The sequence below is a fragment of the Lampris incognitus genome, chromosome 8 (genome assembly GCF_029633865.1).
Source record: "Lampris incognitus isolate fLamInc1 chromosome 8, fLamInc1.hap2, whole genome shotgun sequence".
NCBI lineage: Eukaryota > Metazoa > Chordata > Actinopteri > Lampriformes > Lampridae > Lampris > Lampris incognitus.
This window is the reverse complement of record NC_079218.1, coordinates 31,248,705-31,273,594: the sequence shown is the minus strand read 5'-3', so window position 1 is coordinate 31,273,594 and position 24,890 is coordinate 31,248,705. Positions and strand designations below refer to the sequence as shown.

General features: G+C 45.5%; 1 protein-coding gene across 1 annotated transcript in view; it reads left to right on the top strand.

Moving 5' to 3' along the window:
• slco2b1 (solute carrier organic anion transporter family, member 2B1) overlaps positions 1 to 24,890 on the top strand; it is an 87,739-nt gene that overhangs the window by 4,332 nt on the left and 58,517 nt on the right. Inside the window, exon 2 of the mRNA XM_056284474.1 lies at positions 14,929 to 15,046. Within this exon, the coding sequence (XP_056140449.1) occupies positions 14,966 to 15,046 (81 nt within the window). The 5' untranslated portion in view covers positions 14,929 to 14,965. The remainder of the gene's footprint in view (positions 1 to 14,928; positions 15,047 to 24,890) is intronic.

The window sequence follows — 24,890 nt, the reverse complement described above, 5'->3', positions numbered from 1 at the left end:
TGGGGTCTCCGTCGAGCTGCAGCAGCTGCTGGAAGCCGGCATCATTGAACCGGTGGACACGTCACCTTGGGTCTCAAACCTCGTGGTGGCTAAGAAGAAGTCGGGGGGCCTGCGTGTCTGCGTCGATCTACATGCAGTAAATAAGGCAGTGGTCCCTGATAAGTATCCACTGCCCACCTCAGAAGAACTCACTGCTCAGTTCTATGGCTCTGAGGTGTTCTCCAAGCTCGACCTCAGACAGGGGTACTTACAGGTGCCCCTCCACCCCAGCAGCCGAAACCTCACAGCCTTTGTGACACATGCAGGAGTGTTTCGCTACACCAGGATGCCTTTCGGTCTCAGCTCCGCCCCTAGCTGCTTCCAGAAAATCATGGTCTCCGTGCTGGCTGGCATACTTGGCGTGGCCATTTATCTGGACGATATAGTGGTACACGGGCCCACCAGTGAAATCCACGACAAGCGCCTCAACATGGTCTTCGCAGCCCTGTCCAAGCACAAGCTAACTCTCAATGCTGAGAAATGTGTCCTCTCTGTGCCAGCCATCGACTTCGTGGGGTTCCGGCTGTCAGCGAGCGGTGTAACTCCACTACAATCCAACGTGGACACCATTCAGGCCATCCCTGAGCCCAGCTCGGCCGCCCAGGTCGCCTCCTTCCTGGGTATGACAAGTTACTACCTGAGGTTTCTTCCACAGTACTCTGCGACCACAGCCCCCCTGCGCCAGCTGCTGCGTAAGGACGAGCCATGGGTGTGGTCAAAGGCATGCAGTGACGCTGTGCGTGATCTCAAGACTCAACTGACTTCACCACCAGTGTTGGCTCACTTCGACATCTCCAGCTCCACCTTTGTGACCTGTGACGCATCAGCCACAGCGATAGGGGCTGTGCTGTCTCAAACCCAGAACGGTGTGGAGAAGCCCATTGCCTTCGCCTCCCGTGCCCTCAACCTGACCGAGCAGCGGTACTCCGTGGGTGAGCGTGAGGCGTTAGCCTGTATCTGGGCTTGTGAAAGGTGGCACCTCTACCTCTATGGCCGCTCCTTCACTCTCAGGACAGATCACCAGGCCCTGACAGCGCTGCTGTCCACATCTGGGACAGGCCACAAACCCCTGAGGCTGCACCGCTGGTCTGACCGCCTCCGCCAGTACAACTTCAGCCTGCAGTTCACCCCAGGCAGAGACAATGTTGTTGCCAACCTGCTCTCTCGCTCTGTCTCCACCCCAGCTCCACAGACGGACACTGACTGTGTGGAAAAGGACATTGTCCAAATGCTACACACACCCCTCCAGGCCACTGTCTCTCTGCAGGAGCTGAGGGCAGCCTCCGAACAGGACCCTGTCCTCTCCCAGCTCCACACCTACATCCAGAACGGCTGGCCTCACAAGGTCCCAGAGGAGCTGGCTGCGTTCGCCCGAGTCAGACAGGAGCTCTCCTGCTGGAACGACACCTGCGTGGCATGTGGGTTTTGCACAGTGGTCCCAGCTGCTCTCCGTGCACGTGTTTTGAATATGGCGCATGAAGGCCACCTGGGCATTGTGAAACTGAAACAGCGCTGCCGAGACCTGGTGTGGTGGCCGGGGATAGACAGAGATATTGAGGCTCTGGTGAAGGAGTGTTCTGCCTGCCCTGTGAGTGGCAAGACTGGCCACCAGGCTCCTCCACCCCTGCAACCTCTCGCCTGGCCCTCTCAGCCCTGGGAACACCTGCAGTTGGACATTTGTGGTGAGATCCATGGAGTTCCCCACCACCAACGCTTCATGGTGGCCACCTACGATCTACACTCAAAATGGCCTGAACTCACCACTTCCGGCACTGTGACCTCACAGATCATAATCGACTTCCTGGACTCTCTTTTCTCTCACTGGGGCCTCCCAAAGACCATCACCACTGACAACGGCCCTCAGCTGGTCTCTGCTGAGTTCACTGCTTATCTCGAAAGCAAGGGCATCCGTCATATACGCACTGCGTACTACCACCCCCAGGCCAATGGCGGCGTTGAACGTTTTCACCAGTCACTGAAGAACGGCCTCAGAGCACACATGGCCCAAGGGTGCTCTTTCACGCAGGCCATCCGTCACACTCTGCTGCACTATCGGGCCACACAGCACTCGACCACAGGCGTCTCCCCAGCCTCTCTCATGCTAGGCCGGGAACTGTGCATGCCCCTTGACAGGCTCCGCCCCTCCACACCTCAGGCACCTCCCTCTGGGGTCAGAGCCTCAGTCACTCGTCAGCAGACACGGATGAAGCAACAGTTTGACCAGTCAAAACGAACCAGGGTGCCAGACATCAATGTGTCAGACTGGGTCAGGGTCCGCAGGCCCCACAGGGACAATAAAATGGCTTCATACTGGTCCTCTCCTCTCCAAGTCACCCGTCAGCTGGGCCCAGCCACTTACCTCCTCAGCGATGGCACTCGGTGGCACTCCAGTCGTCTACGGAAGGTGTCAGCTCCGCCACACACAGCTGGTGACACAACCATAGCCATTCCCTCAGCATGGCGAGACGCCCCGGGGCTTCATGCAGCTCCTACACGGGCCCCAGACATTCCTGGGCCTCAGCTTCCCCTGCCATCTCCCTCCCCACCTCGGCCTGACCAGCCTCAGGCCGCCCCGCGACCTGTTCGCACACGTTTACGCCCTGGCCACCTAGAGGACTTTGTGTCAACCTTTCATGTTTGAAATCCTGCCGGGGGGGGGGGGGATGTTATGTCTGCACACATCGACAGTGCTGCATTTGATTGGTGCTGTTCTATTGTGCTGGGATCGATTGGTGATGCCTGCGGGCTCTGGGTTGTTTGATCGGGTCTGCCTTTGATGCTGTGTCAGTCTAAATAAAGAATGCCACGGAGAGGTTGTGTCGAGCGACAGCGCTGTGTCCTGAAGTGATTTAAAAATACAATAGCGACATCACTAACCGCTCGGCTAAAGGGTTAGATCCGTTAGCGAGGGGCTAACGTGTCTTTTTAGTAGTTTACAGTCGTCACCGTCTCCCGGAAGCGCACCCTCGCGCTTTGTTATTCCCGCGCTCCGAAGAGACTTCTGAGGATCTGCACACTTTCGGATTCCACCGCTGCCACCAATGTAACCGGTTATTTTCTTGCCCGGTGCGGGATTCGATACGGGGTGTACTGCACCACAAGGCGACATCACTAACCGCTCGACTAAAGGGTCAGACCCGTTAGCTAGGGGCTAACGTGTCTTATTAGTAGTTTACAATTCCAACAGCTGGCAGTAACGTGCCATCTAAGAACCGGAACACAAAGTGCTTCTCGAGGGCGGCCATGGCCTCCTCATATGTTAGACCTTGTTCCGGCAGTGTAGAACAGACGTTGTCCCTCCAGGCAATGTAGTAAAACTGCACGTGTCCTTGCTTCTAGCCATGCGTTTCCTGTAGCATTTATCACTAGCATGTAGATGTCGAACATCTTCCGCCACGTATCAAACGGTATTGGCGGCTCACCAGCATTAGGAAAGAAGGGCGGTGGACTCGGTAATGACACGCTCATCCTCGTCGCCAATTTGTTATGCCGGTGAGTGAATCACAGGAGGCGAACGAACTGTTATTTAACTTTATTTGGCAACAACTAGCTTTCATCCAATGTTTTTATCTTCGCGCTGCTTGTTCTTCTGTCCCCTTACAGCAGTCCTTTTCCACTATCCATCGCCCCACAGTGCCACCCAGTGGCAATGGAATGTAGTGTCCACAAACACAACAATAGTGCCATAAATTCTTGCCTCGTCTTGGCCGGGAGACTGGCAACACTAACGATTTTACGCGGGTTCATAGGTCGTCGGGGAGGAGGGTCAAGAAAATTTCAATCATGGATACAGAAGCGCTATATGTGATGATGGCGGTCTTAATAATAATAATAATTAATGAAATATTTTATTTGTGGACGCCTTTCAGAGCACTCAAGGACACCTTACAGAACAGTTAAAAAAACAAGCAGCACTGTATCAGACAGCATAAGATCAAAACAAATCAGGGTAGACAATAAAAAGTTAATACAACAGATAAGTATAAAATCATCAATAGCACAAAACTCAATGAGGCGTTTCGAGTAACGAGTATTGTGTTCCAAAACGAAAAATAAAAAAGAGAACATATTGTAATACAGTAATTTGACAATGGGTGTCGCTAATGCGCTGTACTGTCCTCTAGTGCAGGGGTCGGGAACCTTTTTGACTAGGAGAGCCATAAAAGCCAAATATTTCTAAATATATTTCATTAAGAGCCATATAGTATTTTTAACGTATAATAAATTAAATATGTCTTACTTTTAATGCGACTTCTGGTGCTGCATGGTTTTGCTGATGGCCTTGTAGTCTGGTTCATACGTGGTGAGGTTGAGCTTCATGCAGGCGTTGAGGCTTCCATCAGTTAAACGTGAGCGTAGGTTGGTCTTAATGTTCCTCATATGCGAGAAAGACTGTTCACATGCATATGTAGAGCCAAACATGGTCAATACGGCAATACTCACACGCTGCATTGTGTGGTATGTCACAGGAAGCTCGTTCCAAGTTTTAAGAATCAGCTGGTCTTCAGGTTGAAGATTTTTAATTTCTGTCCACTTTTGTTCCCTCGCCAGCTCTGCTCGCTGTCGCGCAAGACTTTCCAACTCTCCATTAAGTGACTTGAACTTACTCATCCACATGTCTGATGCCTTCAGGTCAGCAACTTCCAGCTCAAAGTCTCCGATAGAGACCCCGGGGATGCATGTCAGGTCGATTTTGTCCACTGCACACTCATGTGGATGAGTGATGAACTTGAAAAGACCAGTGCGCGCACGAAATTCTCCAAAACGTGCTTTGAATGACTGCAGGAGATTGAACGTAAAGCCAGCTAGCTGCTGGAGATCCAGATGTTGAGTGGAGTCACTTGCTAAGCATGCATCTCTAAATTGTTGCAGTCTTTCAAAGTGCAGAAGACGACCTGTTTCAATGTCCCTGAGAAAGACTTCCAGCTTGCTTTCAAATGCAAACACTGCTTGTTGAAGGGATGAGATTGTATTTCCAATACCTTGCATTTTCACATTGAGCTGGTTCAGATGGCCAGTTATGTCCACGAGATAGTGAAACTGCAGGAGCCAGTCAGTGTTGTCTAGCTCAGGATGCTTGACGCCTTTCATTTCAAGAAAAGTCCGGATTTCACTCAGGCAAGCTGCAAAACGGCTGAGCACCTTCCCCCTTGACAACCAACGCACGTTGCTGTGTAAAAGCAGACCGGGATAATGATTCCCAACTTCTTCTAACAGAGCTTTAAACTGGCGATCATTTAAAGCTCGGGCAACAATAAAGTTGACCACTCGAATGACCAGAGACATCACCTCGCCAAGCTCCTGGCCACACGTCTGAGCGCAAAGCGCCTCCTGGTGCAGGATGCAATGAAAACTTAGGATGGCTCTCTTTTCATGCTCACGGAGAAGCGCTACAAATCCTTTGTTCTTCCCCAACATACAGGGTGCACCATCAGTACAGACAGAAATAAGTTTATCCATCGGTAGTTTTTTTTCTTTAGCAAACTCCATGAAAGACATGAATAAATCCTCTCCTCTTGTTGTCCCTTTCATTGGCAAAACAGCCAAGCTTTCCTCACGCAGTGTGTCACCTGCAGCATACCTGGCAATGATACTGCACGGAGATAGATGGCTAACGTCTGTTGACTCATCTAACGCGAGAGAAAAGTATGTCCCGGCGTTTATGTCCTTAATTTGTGTTTCCTCGACTTGATTTGCCATCATGATGCTACGATCGTGCACAGTTCTTGCTGACAGGGGCATGTCTTTTATTCGTTTGATTATCTTGTCTTTATTTGGGAAGTCATCAAACAGTTCATTGGCCACATCAAGCATGAATGTTTTGGCATACTCGCCATCTGTGAATGACTTTCCATTCCTTACTATTGCCAAAGCCCCCGCAAAGCTAGCGGAATTCCCGTCACCTTGCTTGGTCCACACACGTAGTTGCTGCTGACTCGTCTGCACTCTCCGCTGTAGCTCCTCGCATGCCCTTTTCCTGCTGTCCCCCGCTGGAGATTTCGATGCAAATGAAGCATGGTGCGTATCGAAGTGCCGCTTTATATCTGACCGTTTCATCGATGCAATTTTATCATTGCATATTAGACATACCGCAGATCCTGCTCTCTCCACAAATGCAAATTCCTCTGTCCACGCAGCCTGGAATGCACGGTAATCATCGTCTTTTTTTCTTTTCGCCATCTTTTCCGTTACAAGGGTTGAAGCGGATAAACTAGTTGGCTATCTGATAAAATTGATTTCTTCACCTTTACAATGACCCGGACATGCTCGCGAGCCATTGGTTCCCGACCCGACCCACGGGTGACCCGTGACCCGTGAAATGTATCTTCAAAACTAATTTCTGTTTACTTTAAAATGACACAGTATTATTAAGAAATATCACAAGTATTTTAAAATCAGTTCCAAACTGATTTTTTTGAAAAAAAAAAATTTTCAACTCAAAATTGTCTGGGAGCCATATGCCGTCACCGGAAGAGCCATATATGGCTCGCGAGCCATAGGTTCCCGACCGCTGCTTGTAGTTCCGGTTTGACTTTCTGAATAAACACGTGAAAGAGCGATAGGTTATGGGCCCAGAGCGTTGCTAAAAGGCTGTTTTACACGGAGTTTTGTGTGAGATAAACGGTGTTGTGGAATTCACAATGGAAGATAAGCTGTTTATTGACAAGCTCAGCGGACCAGAGAACGGAGCAATGTGGAAATTTCAGATGGAACACTTGCTGAAAGCAAAAGGACTATGGAGCATGCTAATGGAGACGGATACCCTAGCCGCAGATGCTAATGCACACGCACAAGCTGAAACGGAGATAGAAGGCATTCTCTGTGTTAGTGCTGAATGTAAGTACACCCCAGTTGTACCTGATAACAAGCTGCCAGACTCCAAAAGAGACGCTGATCTCCATGCCTCCACAGGTATGTCATCAGGACCAACTGCCTTTCCACTCTTCATCCTCTTCATAGCTGCCCTCACTTCCTCCTTGTTAATCCACTGAACTTCCTGATTCACTATCCCTACATCATCCAACCTTCTCTCTCTCTCATTTTCTTCATTCATCAGCCCCTCAAAGTATTCCTTTCACCTTCTTAGCACACTCTCCTCGCTTGTCAGCACATTTCCATCTCTATCCTTGATCGCCCTAACTTGCTGTACATCCTTTGCAGCTTGGTCCCTCTGTCTAGCCAATTGGTACAAGTCCTTTTCTCCTTCCTTAGTGTCTTAACCTGTCATACAACTCACCATATGCCTTTTCCTTTACCTTTGCCACCTCTCTCTTTGCTTTACGCTGCATCTCCTTGTACTCCTGTCTACTTTCTTCATCTCTCTTACTATCCCACTTCTTCTTTGCCAACCTTTTCCTCTGTATAATTTGCTGTACTTCCTCATTCCACCACCAAGTCTCCTTGTCTTCCTTCCTCTGTCCTGATGACATACCAAGTACCTTCCTAGCTGTCTCCCTCACTATTTCTGCAGTGGTTGTCCAGCCATCTGGCAACTCTTCACTACCACCCAGTGCCTGTCTTAAAAACGCCTGCCTGAACTCCACACAACAGTCTTCCTTCTTCAACTTCCACCATTTGATCTTCGGCTGTGTCTTCACTCGCTTCCTCTTCTTGGTCTCCAAAGTCGTCCTACAGACCACCATCCGATGCTGCCTAGCTACATTCTCCCCTGTCACCACCTTGCAGTCTCCAATCCCTTTTAGATGGCGCCTTCTACATAAGATATAGTCCACCTGTGTGCACTTTCCTCCACTCTTGTACGTCACCCTGTGTTCCTCCCTCTTCTTGAAAAATGTATTCACCACAGCCATTTCCATCGTTTTCGCAAAATCAACCACCATCTGTCCTTCCACATTTCTCTTCTTGACTCCATACCTTCCCATCACCTCCTCATCACCTCTGTTCCCTTCACCAACATGTCCATTGAAGTCCGCTCCAATCACCACTCTCTCCTCCTTGGGTACCCTCTCCACCATGTCGTCCAACTCACTCCAGAATTCTTCTTTTTCATCCATCTCACACCCAACTTGCGGGGCATATGCGCTGATAACATTCAGCAATAAACCTTCAATTTCCAGCTTCATACTCATCACTCTGTCTGACACTCTCTTCACCTCCAGCACACTCTTGACATACTCTTCCTTCAGAATTACCCCTACCCCATTTCTCCTCCCATTCACACCATGGTAAAAGAGTTTGAACCCACCTCCGATACTCCTGGCCTTACTCCCCTTCCACCTGGTCTCTTGCACACACAGTATGCCTACCTTTCTTCTTTCCATCATGTCAGCCAGCTCTCTCCCTTTACCAGTCATAGTGCCAACATTCAAAGTTCCAACTCTCACCTCCACATGCCTACCCTTCCTCCTCTCTAGCTGCCTCTGGACATGCTTTCCCCCTCTCCTTCTCCTTCGCCCAACAGTAGCATAGTTTCCACCGACACCCTGCTGGTTAACAGTACCGGTGGCGGTCGTTGGTAACCCGGGCCTCGACCGATCCGGTATGTAAGTCTTATTTATGATCCGCATATTTGATTTGGCAAAGATTTTACGCCGGATGCCCTTCCTGACGCAACCCTCCCCATTTGTCCGGGCTTGGGACCGGCGCTAAGGATGCACTGGCTTGTGCATCCTCAGTGGCTGGGTTGTGAAGTGCCTTAATGCTGTTGTAAAATTTAGTGGGAGTGTTGAAATACAGTAATTTGACAATGGGTCAAATTACGCCCGTCTGATAATGACGGGCGTTGCTAAACATCGGAACACAAAGAGCCATGGACATCAACAGCTCTAATAACGACTCCAAAGAGGATAAATATCTGAGTTTCATCACCAGCCAGTCAGACTAGCTTGGTCTAGTCAGAAAGGCACGAACTGATGAAGCCTCTTGGATGAGAGGCGAAGCGTCTTCATGGATATATACCAAGTCCAGTTGCACTTGATTCAATTCCTTTGGATAACCATGACCTGGATGAATGAGAACATTCACAGACATGTCCAGCTTGTTGTGTACCAGTTGGCTAACATAAGCTTCGCTTTAGCTTAAAGTTGAAAAATACCAAGAGTTTATTATTCAGGGACAAGAGAGAGTTACTGAGCCACTTCATCCATTTTATTTATACAAACAGTCAGAGAAATTGAACCAGTGATTCTGGAAATGGGGATATCAATAACTTCCAGTTGCCAAACACTCTTTCAGTTGCTCTGCTTTTCAGATGTTTCATTTTGTTGACATTCCTTCAGTGAGCTGGGGTCGTTTCTTTCCCAGTTTTCGTTTCAGTTTTTTAAACATTCTGCTCCACTTTCTTGCTTTTTCTCCTTCCTCTCATTGTCTCCATCCTTCTCCTCTTTCTCTCTTCTTGTCTCTTCTTGTCTGTCTCTCCTCACTGTGTGTAAGTTCCCCCTCCATATGTTTGTCAGCACTCTGTGATCAGTACTAGAAATATGGACGATCAAGCACAGTCCACAAAGAACAACTTTTTAAATATATATCTACTGTATCTGTCTATTTATCTGTCTGTCTCTCTTTTCCTTTTAAGAAGTCACACAGAGAGTGCAGTAGCGTGTCCACTGTATTCCAAGTATGTGATGGAAAACACGACTACTTTGACAAATCTTTAAGCTGAGAATTCACTACCCTATCCCCACCCAACTAATGTAAACCCTACATGCCTCTCAATGAAATAGGCATGGATGTTGACACCATATGAACACATACACAAACAGGCTTTTAGAAGGCAAAGACACATGTATGAATATAGCATTGTACGTACATACAAATGTCTGTGCACACGATTCAAGTGAAAAAACCCCATCAGAGTCAGGGAGAAGTCAGGGCTTTGCCCCATTACAACATAACATCACAAAAAAGAAAGCACGCGTTTCTCTGTCATGACACAGACCCTTATGAAAGAGACTAATATGGGCACTTGGTGGTACAGTTGATCAAGATGCACACCAAGCTCCCAGATGCCAGTTGTTGAGTTGGGCATATAGATATTGTCTTTTGCAATCCCCCATCCCATCCTACCTACCCCTTGGCCCACCCCCCCGCTTTGCTCCCACTCTCTCTCACCCACACACATACTTCTCTCTCTCTCTCTCTCTCTCTCTCTCTCTCTCTCTCTCTCTCTCTCTCTCTCTCTCTCTCTCTCTCTCTCTCTCTCTCTCTCTCTCTCTCTCTCTCACTCACTCACTCACTCACTCACTCACTCACTCACTCACTCACTCACTCACTCACTCACTCACTCACTCACTCACTCACTCACTCACTCACTCACTCACTCACTCACACACACACACACACACACACACAACTGTTGGAATCATATTGCTCTTATTGAAAAAGCAGCTGTTTCAGATTACACTACACAATCTATTTTGCAATGTTTGGCAGATCACCGTTTGTTTTTTTTAACTTTTCCATTGATGTCACTAAGATATGGCCGCTTGTTGTGAATATGTTCCAAATAAAACATCCAAAAAATTGTTTTCAAAATATGTTACACAAGACAAAAATATTGTTAATCATGCAAAGTCTCTTTTTTCCTGAAGTTTAGTTTCTGTGCTGATTTTATTTCTTTTTCGAGAAAAGTAACTTTGGACCATATCTTTGCAGAGGGTCTCTCTCTACTGTAATGACACTGAGTGGGGTAGGAGTGGTGACAGGTCTCCATGGCTTTACCTTTAGTGTTCCTATTTTGGCCAATAGTGGGAGCTGAAATTGCATTAGAAAGACCTATTCACCAAAGAGTCGCACCCACTTTTGCAGATGAAGGCCTAATTATGCATTAATTTCACTAGAATCCCTAACTGCATGGTAATTGCTGAGGAAATCAGACATTGTACTTAGGATTTCTAATCTGCAGCATATTTTACAGTCATGCTATAGGGCAAATGTAGAAGAGCTGTCTCTTCACAATCTTTTCCACAGCGGTTTTTACCCTTGAAATTGGCGATGTCTGGCATTGTGAATCAAATGAACTGGTGAGCCTACTTTGGTTATAGGAGACAAAATAGCAAACAGTGATGAAATTATATCATTTTGTAACATGCACTCCAATGACAGATTCTATTTTATTGTTATTGATAATAAAAGCATTGTGGCAAGTTTGCATGGAAGAATGAGAGATAGAGATCTCTTTTGATTGCAGCTCCCATGTCCCATACACGGTAGTGCTGTTTGATTTAAAACCCTGTCAGAACCAAACAGAACTGACGAGAAAGGAGAGGCAAGGATTTACTTTGAATGGCAGCTCCTGTGTCCCATACACCGCATGACCCCAGGAGTGCCCCTTTATTCTGCCCCTCCCTGATGGTTGCCAAACAATGGCTTCCCATAACGAAGTCACTATTGAACACACCAGTCTTGGTCACGGTCCTACAGTCAGTCAGTCCATAAAATGGTCCTCTACCCAGTCGAAGTCAAACATCCAAATAACAATACAACAATAATCAAAACATGAACACATTAATAAAACAATGATCTGAACATGAACATAACAGTTACATAATCCCTTGCGCCTCCCCAGCACAAAGCCATCATTAGTCCAGTGATCATCTTCCCCAGTCGCGATAGAGCCCCCACCTGAGGAGTCAGTTGTCCTCACCCAAGACAAAGTCCCTCAAATGTCTAGGGGGCTGTCGTTGGCGAACAGAGCGCCCAGGGCTTACAGGAAATGCAACTGGAGGAGAAGCACACTGATCAGCACATGGGGTGCTACTGTCACCCCTGGCCCAACAACAGATGGAGCAAGGAGGTGGTATGGAGAGAGTCTGTCCCAGTGCAGCACCACCATGTGCCCCTGGCTGGGCATGTGCCCCCGATACACCACCTCAGACTGCCAGCCCATGACCTCTCTGGGCCCCTGCCAGTGGCTATAAAGATTGGAGGAAATCCCCTTGTTGCGAACAGGACAATACACCCATACCTTGTCCCTTCGCACGAAGGCCTGCCCAAGGCACCGGGTGTCATAGGCATTCTTCTGCCATACTCTGGAGTTGGCCTGGATCTGACGGGTGTAGTCGTGGACCACTTGCAGACAATCCCTCAGTCCCCGGAGGTAGTCCATCTCTTTTCTCCCAGCAATCCCAGGCTCAGGTGGGATCCCAAACATCAAGTCCACTGGTGTCCGGAGTTTCTGCCCAAACATGAGGGCAATGGGCATTCACTGCCTGGACTCATGGACAGCAGTCCAGTGGGACCACAGGACTAAGGGCAGGTGGCAGTCCCAGTCCCGCTGATGAGGATGGCAAGTTAGTTGAGTGGCTAGGGTACAGTTGAACCACTCCACCAGCCCATCACTTTGAGGATGGAGCAGTGTTGTCCTCGTCTTCTTCATCCCCAGCCACTGGCAGCCCTTACTGAAGACCTGGGACTTGAAGTTCCATCCCTGGTCGCTGTGGAGCTTGGTGGGAACGCCAAAGCAGGTGAACATCTCTTCCACCAGCCTCTCCACTGTCATGGTGGCACTCTGATCTGGCACCGCGTACGCCTATGGCCACTTTGTGAAGTAATCCATAGCCATGAGGACGTAGCAGTTGCCGGGGTAGGTTATGGTGAAAGGCCCAACGATGTCCACCTCTACCCGCGCCACTGGGGCGCCCACCAAGTACTGCTGCAGTGGGGCATGGGAGCGCTTGGTTGGTCCCTTCTGGATGGTGCAGGAGTCACAACAGTGTACGTGGAGCTCCACATCTCATCGACCGCCAGGCCAGTAGGCCTGCCCCTGGAGGGGGTGCAGGGTCTTGGCGTTCCCACAGTGCCCCATCCCCACCGAGCCATTGGACCATCTGGAGAACCTGGGGATGGAGCACACGGGGCACCAATAACTGCAAGAGGCCACTTCCTCGTCCAGGAGCTTGCCACCTCTGGTACACCAACCTATCATGGAGCTTGAAGTTGCCTGGCCTTTACCTCAGGCCCCAGCGCTGACACCACTGTCTATTCAGGGTGCCGCCCTGTCTCCAGCCAGCCCCTCACCACTGCCAGGGTCACATCTGCCTCCTGCTGCTGCTTTAGTTGCTGCGTGGTTAATGGGGACCACCTCTCTTCGTTGTTGGCTGCCTGGATAGCTGCCACCATTGGTGTCACCTGGTCCCATTCCTCTTGCCGCAGATTTTGATTCCCTCAGAATTTGCAATTGATTTTAGATCACTGCCCTGCAGCAAATCTAGAAGGCAGATGTAAATTATATGTCTGTTCTTCATCATATCAAGATCTTCCTCTTGAAAATAATGTCTGATGTTGTGAACCATGAGAGAATGCTCTGGCACAGGGTTGCTCTTCAGAAAAATCCAAGGGTCAAATATAAATGAATTATTCCTAACTTTCATTTATCAAGAATAGTTTATCTGAGTACACATTCTTGATAAGTGCTGTCCTACTTCACATTCTATTATTTCAAAACTTGCTGCAGTATCTGGTATAATCATATTCTTCATAATCTCTGAATGATGACTGTTGAGCAGCTCCAGTACAGCAACTGAAAGGTCAGTTGCACGTACATACTTTCAATATTACAATCTATTAACCCATGTGTGTACTTACAATAAATGTCTATTCCTTACAGTGGACTAACAATTGATAACTGGTGAGAATGTAGTCCATGATCACCTGACTAGAAGTCTTATGTAATATTTCAGGTATTTTTTTTTGTTGGTTAAAGGACATGTCTCTTATGTCACCGTTATGGTGTGTTATGTCTTTACATAGGGTACCTCATCTCTGCTTTTATTATCTGTTTTAAATGACATTCTTTAAAGGTAGAAATTGTGTAGTGTAAATCTAGAACAAAGAATTTCAGAAATAGATCTACAACATGCCATTAACTCTGACTATAAACACTGACTACGCAATATAAGTTATACAACAGTATGTTGGTGTCAGTGCTGTTTTCATGTTTATATATCCTGATATAGTAAATGCCAGGGTTATATATATCTAACAACCAACATGCCTCTGATGGTATACATCAGCAAAGAGAGTCCAATTTGAAAGAGCCACACAATCACGCCATGTGTGATTTGTTTCAATGTCCTCTAGCTTCTCCTGCTGTCAGGGTGAGCACAACTTAATTTACAGAAGACAAAGAAGGGGATTAGATTGGAAGCCTGCAGGCAGCTTAGATAAACTGATCTGGATTCTTCCTGCCTCATAATCAGTGACTACATCACACTTTGCTTGCAAGTGATGTTATCGAACATCTACTGCTCGTTTTAGAAATAATGTTAATGTTGATATTAACAGCTGTTAGGTTTGTCTGTGAGACAAAAATCAAGCATTAACACCATCCTGTATAATTGATATCTATAGTTCTTACTCTTAGGATTTTATTTGTGCCTGCCCACTGGTTGGTATTACTGGATGGTTATTTTAGTATTATTGGTTATTATGGTGACAATAGGTGGAAGCATGGGTGTCGTGGTGGCCCAGTGCTTAGTGCTGTTGCCTCACAGCAAGAAGGTCCTGGGTTTGAACCCTGGGGTTGTCTAACCTTGGGGGTCATCTCGGGTCATCCTCTGTGTGGAGTTTGCATGTTCACCTCGTGTCAGTGTGGGTTTCCTCCAGGTGTTCCGGTTTCCTCCCACAGTCCAAAGACATGTAGGTCAGGTCAATCGGACATACTAAATTGTCCTTAAGTGTGAAATTGTCTGCCCTGAGATGGTCTGGCAACTAGTCCAGGATGTTTTCCCACCTGCCGCCCAATGAATGGTGGGATAGGCTCCAGCATCCCACGAATGAGAATAAGTGGCTTGGAAAATGAATGAATGGATGGATGGATGAGTGAAAGCCTACTGCTATGAATGCATATGTACCAAATAACAGGCCTGAACAGTACACTGTACATTTAGCATTTTGTCTGTCCTCGCTAATTGTGTTTGTACTCTGCAGATTCTGGAAAGTATATGCCTCTGTGTGACGGACCAGCATGACAGCCAACAACTTCAACAGGAACTCTGGTGCCATGGGGTCACGAGCTTTATGCTGGAGCCCTTTCAAGAGCATTAAAGTATGTTGCCATCCAACAATGAGCACCTTTCCCACTGTGAAATCAGTAAACTCATACAATACAAATATTGACTGTAGTAGGACTATCATATCTAACGGGAGCTACAGAATCAGAATCAGAACAGTTTATTTACCAGTCTAAGGATACATAGGGATTTGCCTTGTTTATCTGTGCTACAGCATATTACAGCAAGACAGCAAACAGGGTACATGACTAGGACATCGATCAATAGACTATACCAAACATACGTACTGTAATCGACCATATAAGGTGTGTGGGGTGGTTTCCGATCAAATGAGATTTCAGGTGATGAGAAGGTAAAAGTGATGAGAGACCTAGACCTGTATACAGAGTGTTGTGAGTGTAACACATATATCATATAGATGATTGCATTATTCACATTCAAACATTACACATAAATAATATAAACAATGACAGGAATTTATGACAGAACCACCATTCATGTGTTTTTGAACATTTGAGTTATGTGATTTATCAAATAAGGTTGAATCAGTTCGCTCTCCTAGACCCTGTGAGAAATGTTTATCCCCAGTTCCAGTTTCTGTTGAGAATCATCTCATTCATCATCATCAGCCACTTTTCCGGGGTCGGGTCGCGGTGGCAGCAAGCAAAGTAGTGCATTCCAGATGTCCCTCTCCCCAGCAACACCCTCCAGCTCCTCCTGGGGGATCCCAAGGCATTCCCAGGCCAGATTGGACATGTAGTCCCCCCGGCGAGTTCTAGGTTTAACCCAGGGTCTTCTTACAGTTGGATGTGCCTGGAAAACCTCCAAAGGAAGGCACCCAGGAGGCATCTCAATCAGATGCCCGAACCACCTCAATTCGCTCCTTTTGATGTGAAGGAGCAGTGGCTCTACTCCGAGCTCCCTCCAGATGTTCGAGCTCCTCACCCTATCCCTAAGGCTGAGCCTAGACACCCTACGGAGGAAACCCATTTCAGCCGCTTGTATCAGTGATCTCACCCTTTCGGTCACTACTCAAAGCTCATGACCATAGATGAGGGTTTGAACGAAGATTGACTGGTAAATTCAGAGCTTTGCCTTCCGGCTCAGTTCCCTCCTCACCACAATGGTCTGGTACAATGTCCGCATTACTGCTGATGCTGCACCAATATCCGCCTGTCAGTCTCCCTCTCCATCCTACCCTCACTCATGAACAAGACCCCAAAATACTTGAACTCCTTCACTTGAGGCAACAACTCACCCCCAACCCGGAGGGAGCAATCTGGCATTTTCTGGTAGAGAACCATGGCCTCAGATTTAGAGGTACTGACTCTCATCCCGGCCATTTCACACTCAGCTGCAAACCACCCCAGTGCGCGCTGGAGGTCGCGTTCTGATGAAGCCAACAAAGCCACATCATCTGTGAAGAGCAGAGATGCAATTCTGAAGTTCTCAAAACGGACACACTCCTCACCTTGGCTGTGCCTTGAAAGCCTGCCCATGAATATCACAAACAGAATCGGAGACAAGGGACAACCTTGGCGGAGTCTGACACCCACCGAAAACGTGTTTGACTTTGTGCCAAGAATGCAAACACAGCTCTCACTTTGGTTATACAAGGACCAAATGGCTTGTAGCAACTACCCTGGTACCCCACACTTCTGCAGTACCCCCCACAGAGTGCTCCGGGGTATATGGTAGTAAGCCTTCTCCAAGTCCACAAAACACATGTAGACTGGCTGGTCAAACTCCAATGTTCCCCTCAGCACTTCCGCAAGGGAAAAGATCCTGCCCATTATTCCACAGTCAGGACGGAATCCACATTGTTCCTTCTGGATCTGAAGTTTGACAATCGGTCAGAGCCTCCTTTCCAGCACCTTAGAGTAGACTTTCCCAGTCTAGTCTTTAGTTTTGGTTGATGCAACGGTTGCCATGCTGGTTTTGTTTGTTTTGCCTTATTTTTGTATTTTCAGTTTTTGAACTACTACATATCTCATTCAGCCTTGTTTGTGTCTGTGCCTGAGTCCCACCTGGAGCTGTGTCAGTTTCATGCTGTAATTTACATGACTCATAATGCTATGCCATGTGGTGTATTTCTGCTTTCTTTGACATACTAAGAAAACATGATCTAAACTTACAAACTCATTGTTTTATGTACTTAATTTTGTGATCTACAACTTAATGAAAAATGATAATTTCCAAAAGATACCATTTCCAAAGAAATAGCGCCAGTAACACATATTAGGTTGTCAAAACAAAATATATTTACCAGCAATGAATGAATTGTCCTTTCTAAAGGTGGAGAAATACAAAATATCTCCAAAATATAAAGTTTATCTCGTGTAACTCACAGTCAGTTATGTCCCAACAATTTTAGTTTAAAATTGGCACAAAACATGCCTTCTGTCAAGTTAACATTAACTCCTAACAGATAGTACCTTGGAGCAAATTCTTTACCACTCTTGTATTACCACAGAAACCAAATTCTCATCAAAGAAAGAAGAAAAGTATAATAGCCTCAAGGCTGTTATCCATCAATCAATCAGATTTTATTTGTATAGCACTTTTCATACTGTTATGGCTTTTACAAGGTGGTTATACCTGTCTGAGAAGCTTGCTTCAAATGAGTGTAGGCCCGATGCAGATGCATTAGAATATAAAGCAGGTGAGAAGAAGTAGCATTGCAAACTAGCTTCCTTGTTAACAGAAATCACAGCAATGCTAGGAGTTTTGTGTGCATGCTAGAAAAGCCTTTAATTCTTCCGAAGGCAGTCAGAACTTGAACCTGGTGAGGGTCAACTTGAACATCCAAACTGGCCAAATGCATTTTGAGTGTTGTAAACTTTGTTTATGTTTAAGGTGCTTAAATGAACACAGACTGTGCCTACCTATAGACTCAGCCCTGCCATAAAATAAATTATATAAGCCTTTCCCCAAGTCCTTGTCAAATGTTACGCAACCCTGAAAAATGTCACTCTTGACAATTCACTTACCCTGTATTAAAATGAAAAATGATTTTTTTTCAAGGAATATATTGAAAACCAGCAAACAAAAAAGAACAAATTTAGGTGAAATTATTTGTTTTTCCCCATATGCAGAATAATATCCTGAAATAAAGTTAAACTAATCTAAAACTAATGGGCAGCCTTATTTAAGAGGAAGGGTTTATAAATGTATTCAAAAAATAGGTAATATGTTAAGATGGATATTTTGGCAGTGAAACTCATTCACTGAGTATTCAACTTTCAATTAATAAAGTCAAAGTCAAATGTGTCATCAGGTGTCATGATGTGTCATCAGGTGACACATCATGATGTGTCAATGCCATTCATACCATTACAAAGCCCTGAAATGCCAAGAGTTAAGCAAAGAAAAGAGTCCCCTCTGCCAGCTGGTCTTGATGCTTAGTTCACTCAACAATACTAACAACCCACAGCCTCAAGACCAGCACATTGATACAAAATCAATTAGAGTCAACCAAATTATAACACATCAAAAACAAAATTGCATCACCTATTGGAACACTCAAACACAAACACAAAGCAAAATGCAGTGCTATCTGGCCCTAGATAGGCAGTACACACTGGCAGATTATCTGACCAGGGTAACTGATACAACATTGAGAACCACCTTGACAAAGTACAGACTCAGTGAGCACAGCCTGGCCATTGAAACTGGTCGCCACTGAAAATCATGGCTACCTGTTAATGAACGGTTGTGTCAACACTGCTCTCTGCGAGAGGTGGATACAGAGCTGCACTTCACAACCAAATGTGAAAAATATAAAAACATCAGAAAAATCTACTTCCCTAAATGCAACCGGTTCTGCCCAATTTTCAACGACCTTCCTGATGAAGAAAAATTCCAACTACTCTTGGGGGAAAGAGCAGAGTGCTCCACACTTGCGGCACAGTTCCTTGCTGCCTGCCACAATCTGAGGGATAGTGAGTGATGGAAAACAACCACAACATGCCTATTTACTCACACACACACACACACACATCTATTACTGTACTGATGTTATACTGTGTGTATATATATATATATATATATATATATATATATATATATATATATATATCTACTCCTGTATTTTCACAATGTGTGTCCGGTGTGTGTGGTGTGTGTCTGTGTGAGAGTCTATAAACGGCCAAACTAAAGCACTTGGGGCCTTGATTCTTTTTGGAGGTTATTGGGGATGATCAGGGGCACCTATAAAAAATAGCAGAAAATTAAAATTATGCATAAATATGCAAAATATGCATTTTTCTAAAAATGGCTAAAAACCACTTTTCTCGGCATTTCAGATGATTCTGAGCATCTTTCATTTTTTCACCTATATAAAAAAAAATTTCTGGGACTTAGAAATGTTTTGGCATTATGCAAAATATGCATTTTTGCAAAAATACACTTATGATCCTAATTTTCTTTGAAGGTGGTATGTATTGTTCCAGAGAGGACCAGAAAAATAGCAGAAAATTTAAATAATTATAATAATTATGCAAAATATGCATTTTCTAAAAATGGCTAAAAACCACTTTTCTCAGTATTTCAGATGACTCTGAGCATTTGGGGGGAGGGAGTTGGAGTGGGGGGGGTTTAGGGGCAGGGGGAAGGCGGTTAGCTGGCAGGATGAAGAGGAGGGCGATTTAGACGGGTGGATAACCAAACCGCTACATTGTAGCGGGGTTCTTAATATATATATATATATTGTTTTATTTTATTTTTATTATCATAAATGTCACTAATGTTAATATTATATTTACACACACACACACACACACATATACCCATGCAGACACAGACACATATACATCTATTACTGTACTAATGTCATACTGTATATCTATATATACAAACCCCAATTCCAATGAAGTTGGGACATTGTGTAAAATGTAAATAAAAACAGAATACAATGATTTCCAAATCCTTTTCCACCTATATTCAATTGAATACACTACAAAGACAAGATATTTAATGTTCAAACTGATAAACTTCATTGTTTTTTTGCAAACATTCACTCATTTTGAATTTGATGCCTGTAACACGTTCCAAAAAAGCTGAGACAGGGGCATGTTTACCACTGTGTTCCATCACCTTTCCTTTTAACAACACTCAAACGTTTGGGAATTGAGGACACTAATTGTTGAAGCTTTGTAGGTGGAATTCTTTCCCATTCTTGCTTGATATACGACTTCAGTTGCTCAACAGTCCGGGGTCTCCATTGTCGTATTTTGCGCTTCATAATGCACCACACATTTTCAATGGGAGACAGGCCTGGACTGCAGGCAGGCCAGTCTAGTACCCGCACTCTTTTACTACGAAGCCACGCTGTTGTAACACGTGCAGAATGTGGCTTGGCATTGTCTTGCTGAAATAAGCAGGGACGTCCCTGAAAAAGACGTCGCTTGGATGGCAGCATATGTTGCTCCAAAACGTATGTACCTTTCAGCATTAATGGTGCCTTCACAGATGTGCAAGCTGCCCATGCCATGGGCACTACCACACCCCCATACCATCACAGACGCTGGCTTTTGAACTTTGCGCTGATAACAATCTGGATGGTCCTTTTCCTCTTTAGCCCGGAAGACACGATGTCCATGATTTCCAAAAACAATTTGAAATGTGGACTCGTCAGACCACAGCACACTTTTCCACTCTACGTCAGTCCACCTCAGATGAGCTCGGGCCCAGAGAAGCCGGCGGCGTTTCTGGGTGTTGTTGATATATGGCTTTCGCTTTGCATGGTAGAATTTTAACTTGCACTTGTAGATGTAGTGACGAACTGTGTTAACTGACGATGGTTTTCCGAAGTGTTCCTGAGCCCACGTGGTAATATCCTTTACAGAATGATGTCAGTTTTTAATGCACTGCCGCCTGAGGGATCGAAGGTCACGGGCATTCAATGTTGGTTTTCGGCCTTGCCGCTTACGTGCAGAGATTTCTCCGGATTCTCTGAATCTTTTGATGATATTATGGACTGTAGATGATGAAATCCCCAAATTCCTTGCAATTGTACATTGAGAAACGTTGTTCTTAAACTGTTGGACTGTTTGCTCACGCAGTTGTTCACAAAGTGGTGCACCTCGCCCCGTCCTTGCTTGTGAATGACTGAGCCTTTCGGGGATGCTCCTTTTATACCCAATCATGACACTCACCTGTTTCCAATTAACCTGTTCACCTGTGGAATGTTCCAAACAGGTGTCTTTTGAGCATTCCTCAACTTTCCCAGTCTTTTGTTGCCCCTGTCAGCTTCTTTGGAACGTGTTGCAGGCATCAAATTCAAAATGAGTGAATATTTGGAAAAACAATAAAGTTTATCAGTTTGAACATTAAAAACCTTGTCTTTGTAGTGTATTCAATTGAATATACGTCGAAAAAGATTTGCAAATCATTGTATTCTGTTTTTATTCATGTTTTACACAACGTCCCAACTTCATTGGATTGGGGTTTGTACTCTATATTTTATTTATCTTTATTTTTTATTTTTTTATTATAAATATAACTAATATTAATGTTATATTATTTACACACACACACATACACACACACGCATGCGCACGCGCACGCGCACACACACAACCACACACACACATATACATTTGTTACTGTGTTAATGTTCAGTTACTGTGCAGATCTTTACTGTTAATTGCTATCACTTATTGTTATTTCTACTTTGTTTTTCAATTTACATACATTTTAATGTATCAAAAGCTTTGGCAACACACATGAACAATTTGTCATGCCAATAAAGCGAATTGAATTGAATTGAATTGAGAGAGAGAGAGAGCGAGATCACGAGAAAGAGAGCTGTTGTGCTTACAGTCAATACTCCTTGAGAAGGAGGGTGAAAGCTGTGTGTTGTGTTCTTATGGACAAAGTACCCGGAGATGACTTTATGTAAAGGAGCTTTTATTCATATCTCTCGGCTGTACATGTCCACCTGACTGTCAAGGAATTGGAGAGCGCAGTTCTGGGTTTTGGCGCTTTTGCACCTACTATTTATATCCTTTCTGGGCGAGGTTACATCCGGTCAACAACATGTAAACAATAAGTAGTTCCGTATCCACAGTGAATGATAGAACATTTATCAATACACCACATTCCTCCCCAGAAACTTTAAACCTCTCATATTTTCATCTGAACAAAAAAAAAAAAAAAAAACCCGTTTTCCACCCACAGCAGTGACATTCTTTTTCCTATTACAGTCAACACTCAATGAACAGTTGTTTACAATCAATGTTTCTCCTAAGCAGATTATAAAGTTAACCTATCAGGTGCTCGTCTGTTTCGCTGTGGTCTGGTGCGTGGTGCTTCCGTAGCGGCAGATGCTTCATCTCTTTCCAGTTCACCACTGGGTACCACCTCTGTCTCTGGAGCCCTGACAAACACATGTTCTGCAATGTCAAATTCTGGGTCTCCTGTGTTGTCTGTGGTCTTATCTGTGATCAACTGGTCAATGTGTTTCTTGAGGGTTTGCCCCTCTACCTTGACTAAGTAAGTCACTGGCCCTAGAGCTCGCTCTATCACCCCTGGTTTCCATTTCTTCCCATCCCCTCCCCGAAAATCCCTAACCTTCACCTTCTGATTGGGCTGGAGGGTTCTAGGACTGCCTGTAACCTTTGTGTGTTTCTCTTGCATCTGTGCTGAGAATTTTGGCTTTATCAGCGACAACCTGGTTCGAACCTGTCTTTTCAGAAAGAGCTCAGCTGGGGTTTTCCCTGTTGTTGTTGATGGAGTGTTCCTATAACTAAACAAAAAACTATCAATGCACCGTTGCACTGGATACCCATATTCCTTCTGCTTCTCTAAAGACTGTTTAAAAGTCTGGACCAACCTTTCTGCCTGTCCATTGGAAGCTGGATTGTAAGGAGCGGACTTGATGTGTTTGACACCATTTTGTTCTAAGAAGGTTTCAAACTCCCTTGACACTAGCTGTGGGCCATTATCTGAAACGACCACTTGGGGGAGCCCCCACGCTGCAAAGAGTCCCCTCATTGCATCTACTAGGGCTGTAGCTGTAGTCCTGGTCATAAGCTTGACCTCTGGCCAGCGCGAGTATGCATCACTGACCAAAAGAAACTGCTGTTTCCCTTTGTCTGCAAAATCGATGTGGATTTGTTCCCATGGCTGCTCTGGCCATTTCCATGGGTGTACGGGCACTTTGGTGGGCAGGTGTCTGTTTGCTTGGCATAAAATACAATTGTTTACCATATTTTCTATTTCCTGATCTAAGCATGGCCACCAAAAATGGCTTCTGGCTACTGCTTTTGTCTTCACAATGCCCAAATGCTCTGCATGCAACTCTTTCAAGAGTGTAGGTCTCAGTGTCATGGGTATGATTACCCGTAAACCCCATAACACACAGTCGGCTTCCACTGTGAGCTCATCACGTCTGTTCCAGTATGGCTTTAATTCTTCATCTGCTACATGTTTAGGCCATCCTGTCTGTATAAAATGCCTAACTTTTGTGAGCACCCTGTCTTTATCTGTTTGGATTTTAATATCTTTGGCTGAGACTGGCATTGCTTCTAACCAAGACACTCTGTACTCTGGGTTACTCATTGGTGCTTCTCCCTGTACTGGGAGCCTGGACAGACCATCTGCATTTGCATGCTGTAAGGAGGGTTTGTACACTATGTCATACTGATAGGCAGAGAGGAGTAATGCCCATCTCTGCAGGCGGGCAGCGGCTAACGCTGGCACCCCTGTTGTTGGCCCTAGAATCTTCACTAAAGGCTTATGATCCGTCACTAATATGAATTTCCTTCCATATAAGTAGTCCCTAAATTTTTGTATCCCAAAAATGATGCCTACTGCTTCTTTCTCAATTTGAGAGTAGTTGATCTCAGTCTTGCTAAGCGTGCGTGAGGCATATGCGATTGGACGTTCACTACCATCTGCCATTCTATGTGCTATCACTGCTCCTAACCCATAGGCACTTGCATCACACGCTAGTAATAGTGGTAGCTGGGGGTCAAAGTGAGTCAGCACTGTATCTGATGTTAACTGGCTCTTGGCCTTCTCAAAGGCTTCCTGGCACTTAGTAGACCATACCCATGGCTTGTCTTTCTGTAACAACTCAGTCATAGGCTTTATGATAGTGGATAAGTTGTCCATAAAATTCCCATAATATGTCAGTAGGGCTAAGAATGCTCTCAGTTCTGTGACATTCTTTGGAGTGGGAGCATTTGCTATGGCTGTTACCTTCTCTTCTATGGGGTGTAACCCTTCCTTGTCTATTTTGTACCCTAAATATGTAACACTTGGCTGGCAGAAGGCACACTTGTCTTTGTTCACCCTTACACCTCTGTCTTGTAACCGCTCCAGCACTCGTTCTACATTTTCCCAGTGTTCGGCTTTTGTTGTCCCTGTGATGAGTATATCATCTAAATAGCACACCACCCTTGGCAGCCCCTGTAATACCTGATCCATGATGCGTTGGAATATTGCTGGGGAGCTTGCTACTCCATATGGCAACCTGTTTAGACGATACAGCCCCTTAGGCGTGTTTATAGTTAGGTACTGCTTGGATTCATCATCCAGCTCTACTTGCTGATATGCTTGTGTGAGGTCTAACTTGGTGAAATACCGGCCACCTGCTAGTTTAGCAAACAGGTCTTGTGTCTTTGGCAGAGGATATTTGTCTACCTCTAGCCATGGGTTTATTGTCACTTTATAATCCCCGCATATTCTGACTTCTCCATTTGTTTTGGGGATACATACTGTGGGAATAGCCCATTCACTATATTCTACCGGGGTCCATACTCCTTTTTCTTGCAGTCTGTCTAGCTGCTGTTCTACTGCTGTAGTCAGTGCATAAGGCACTGATCTTGCTTTGCAAAACTTGGGCGTGGCGTCGCTAACCACCTGTAACCTTGC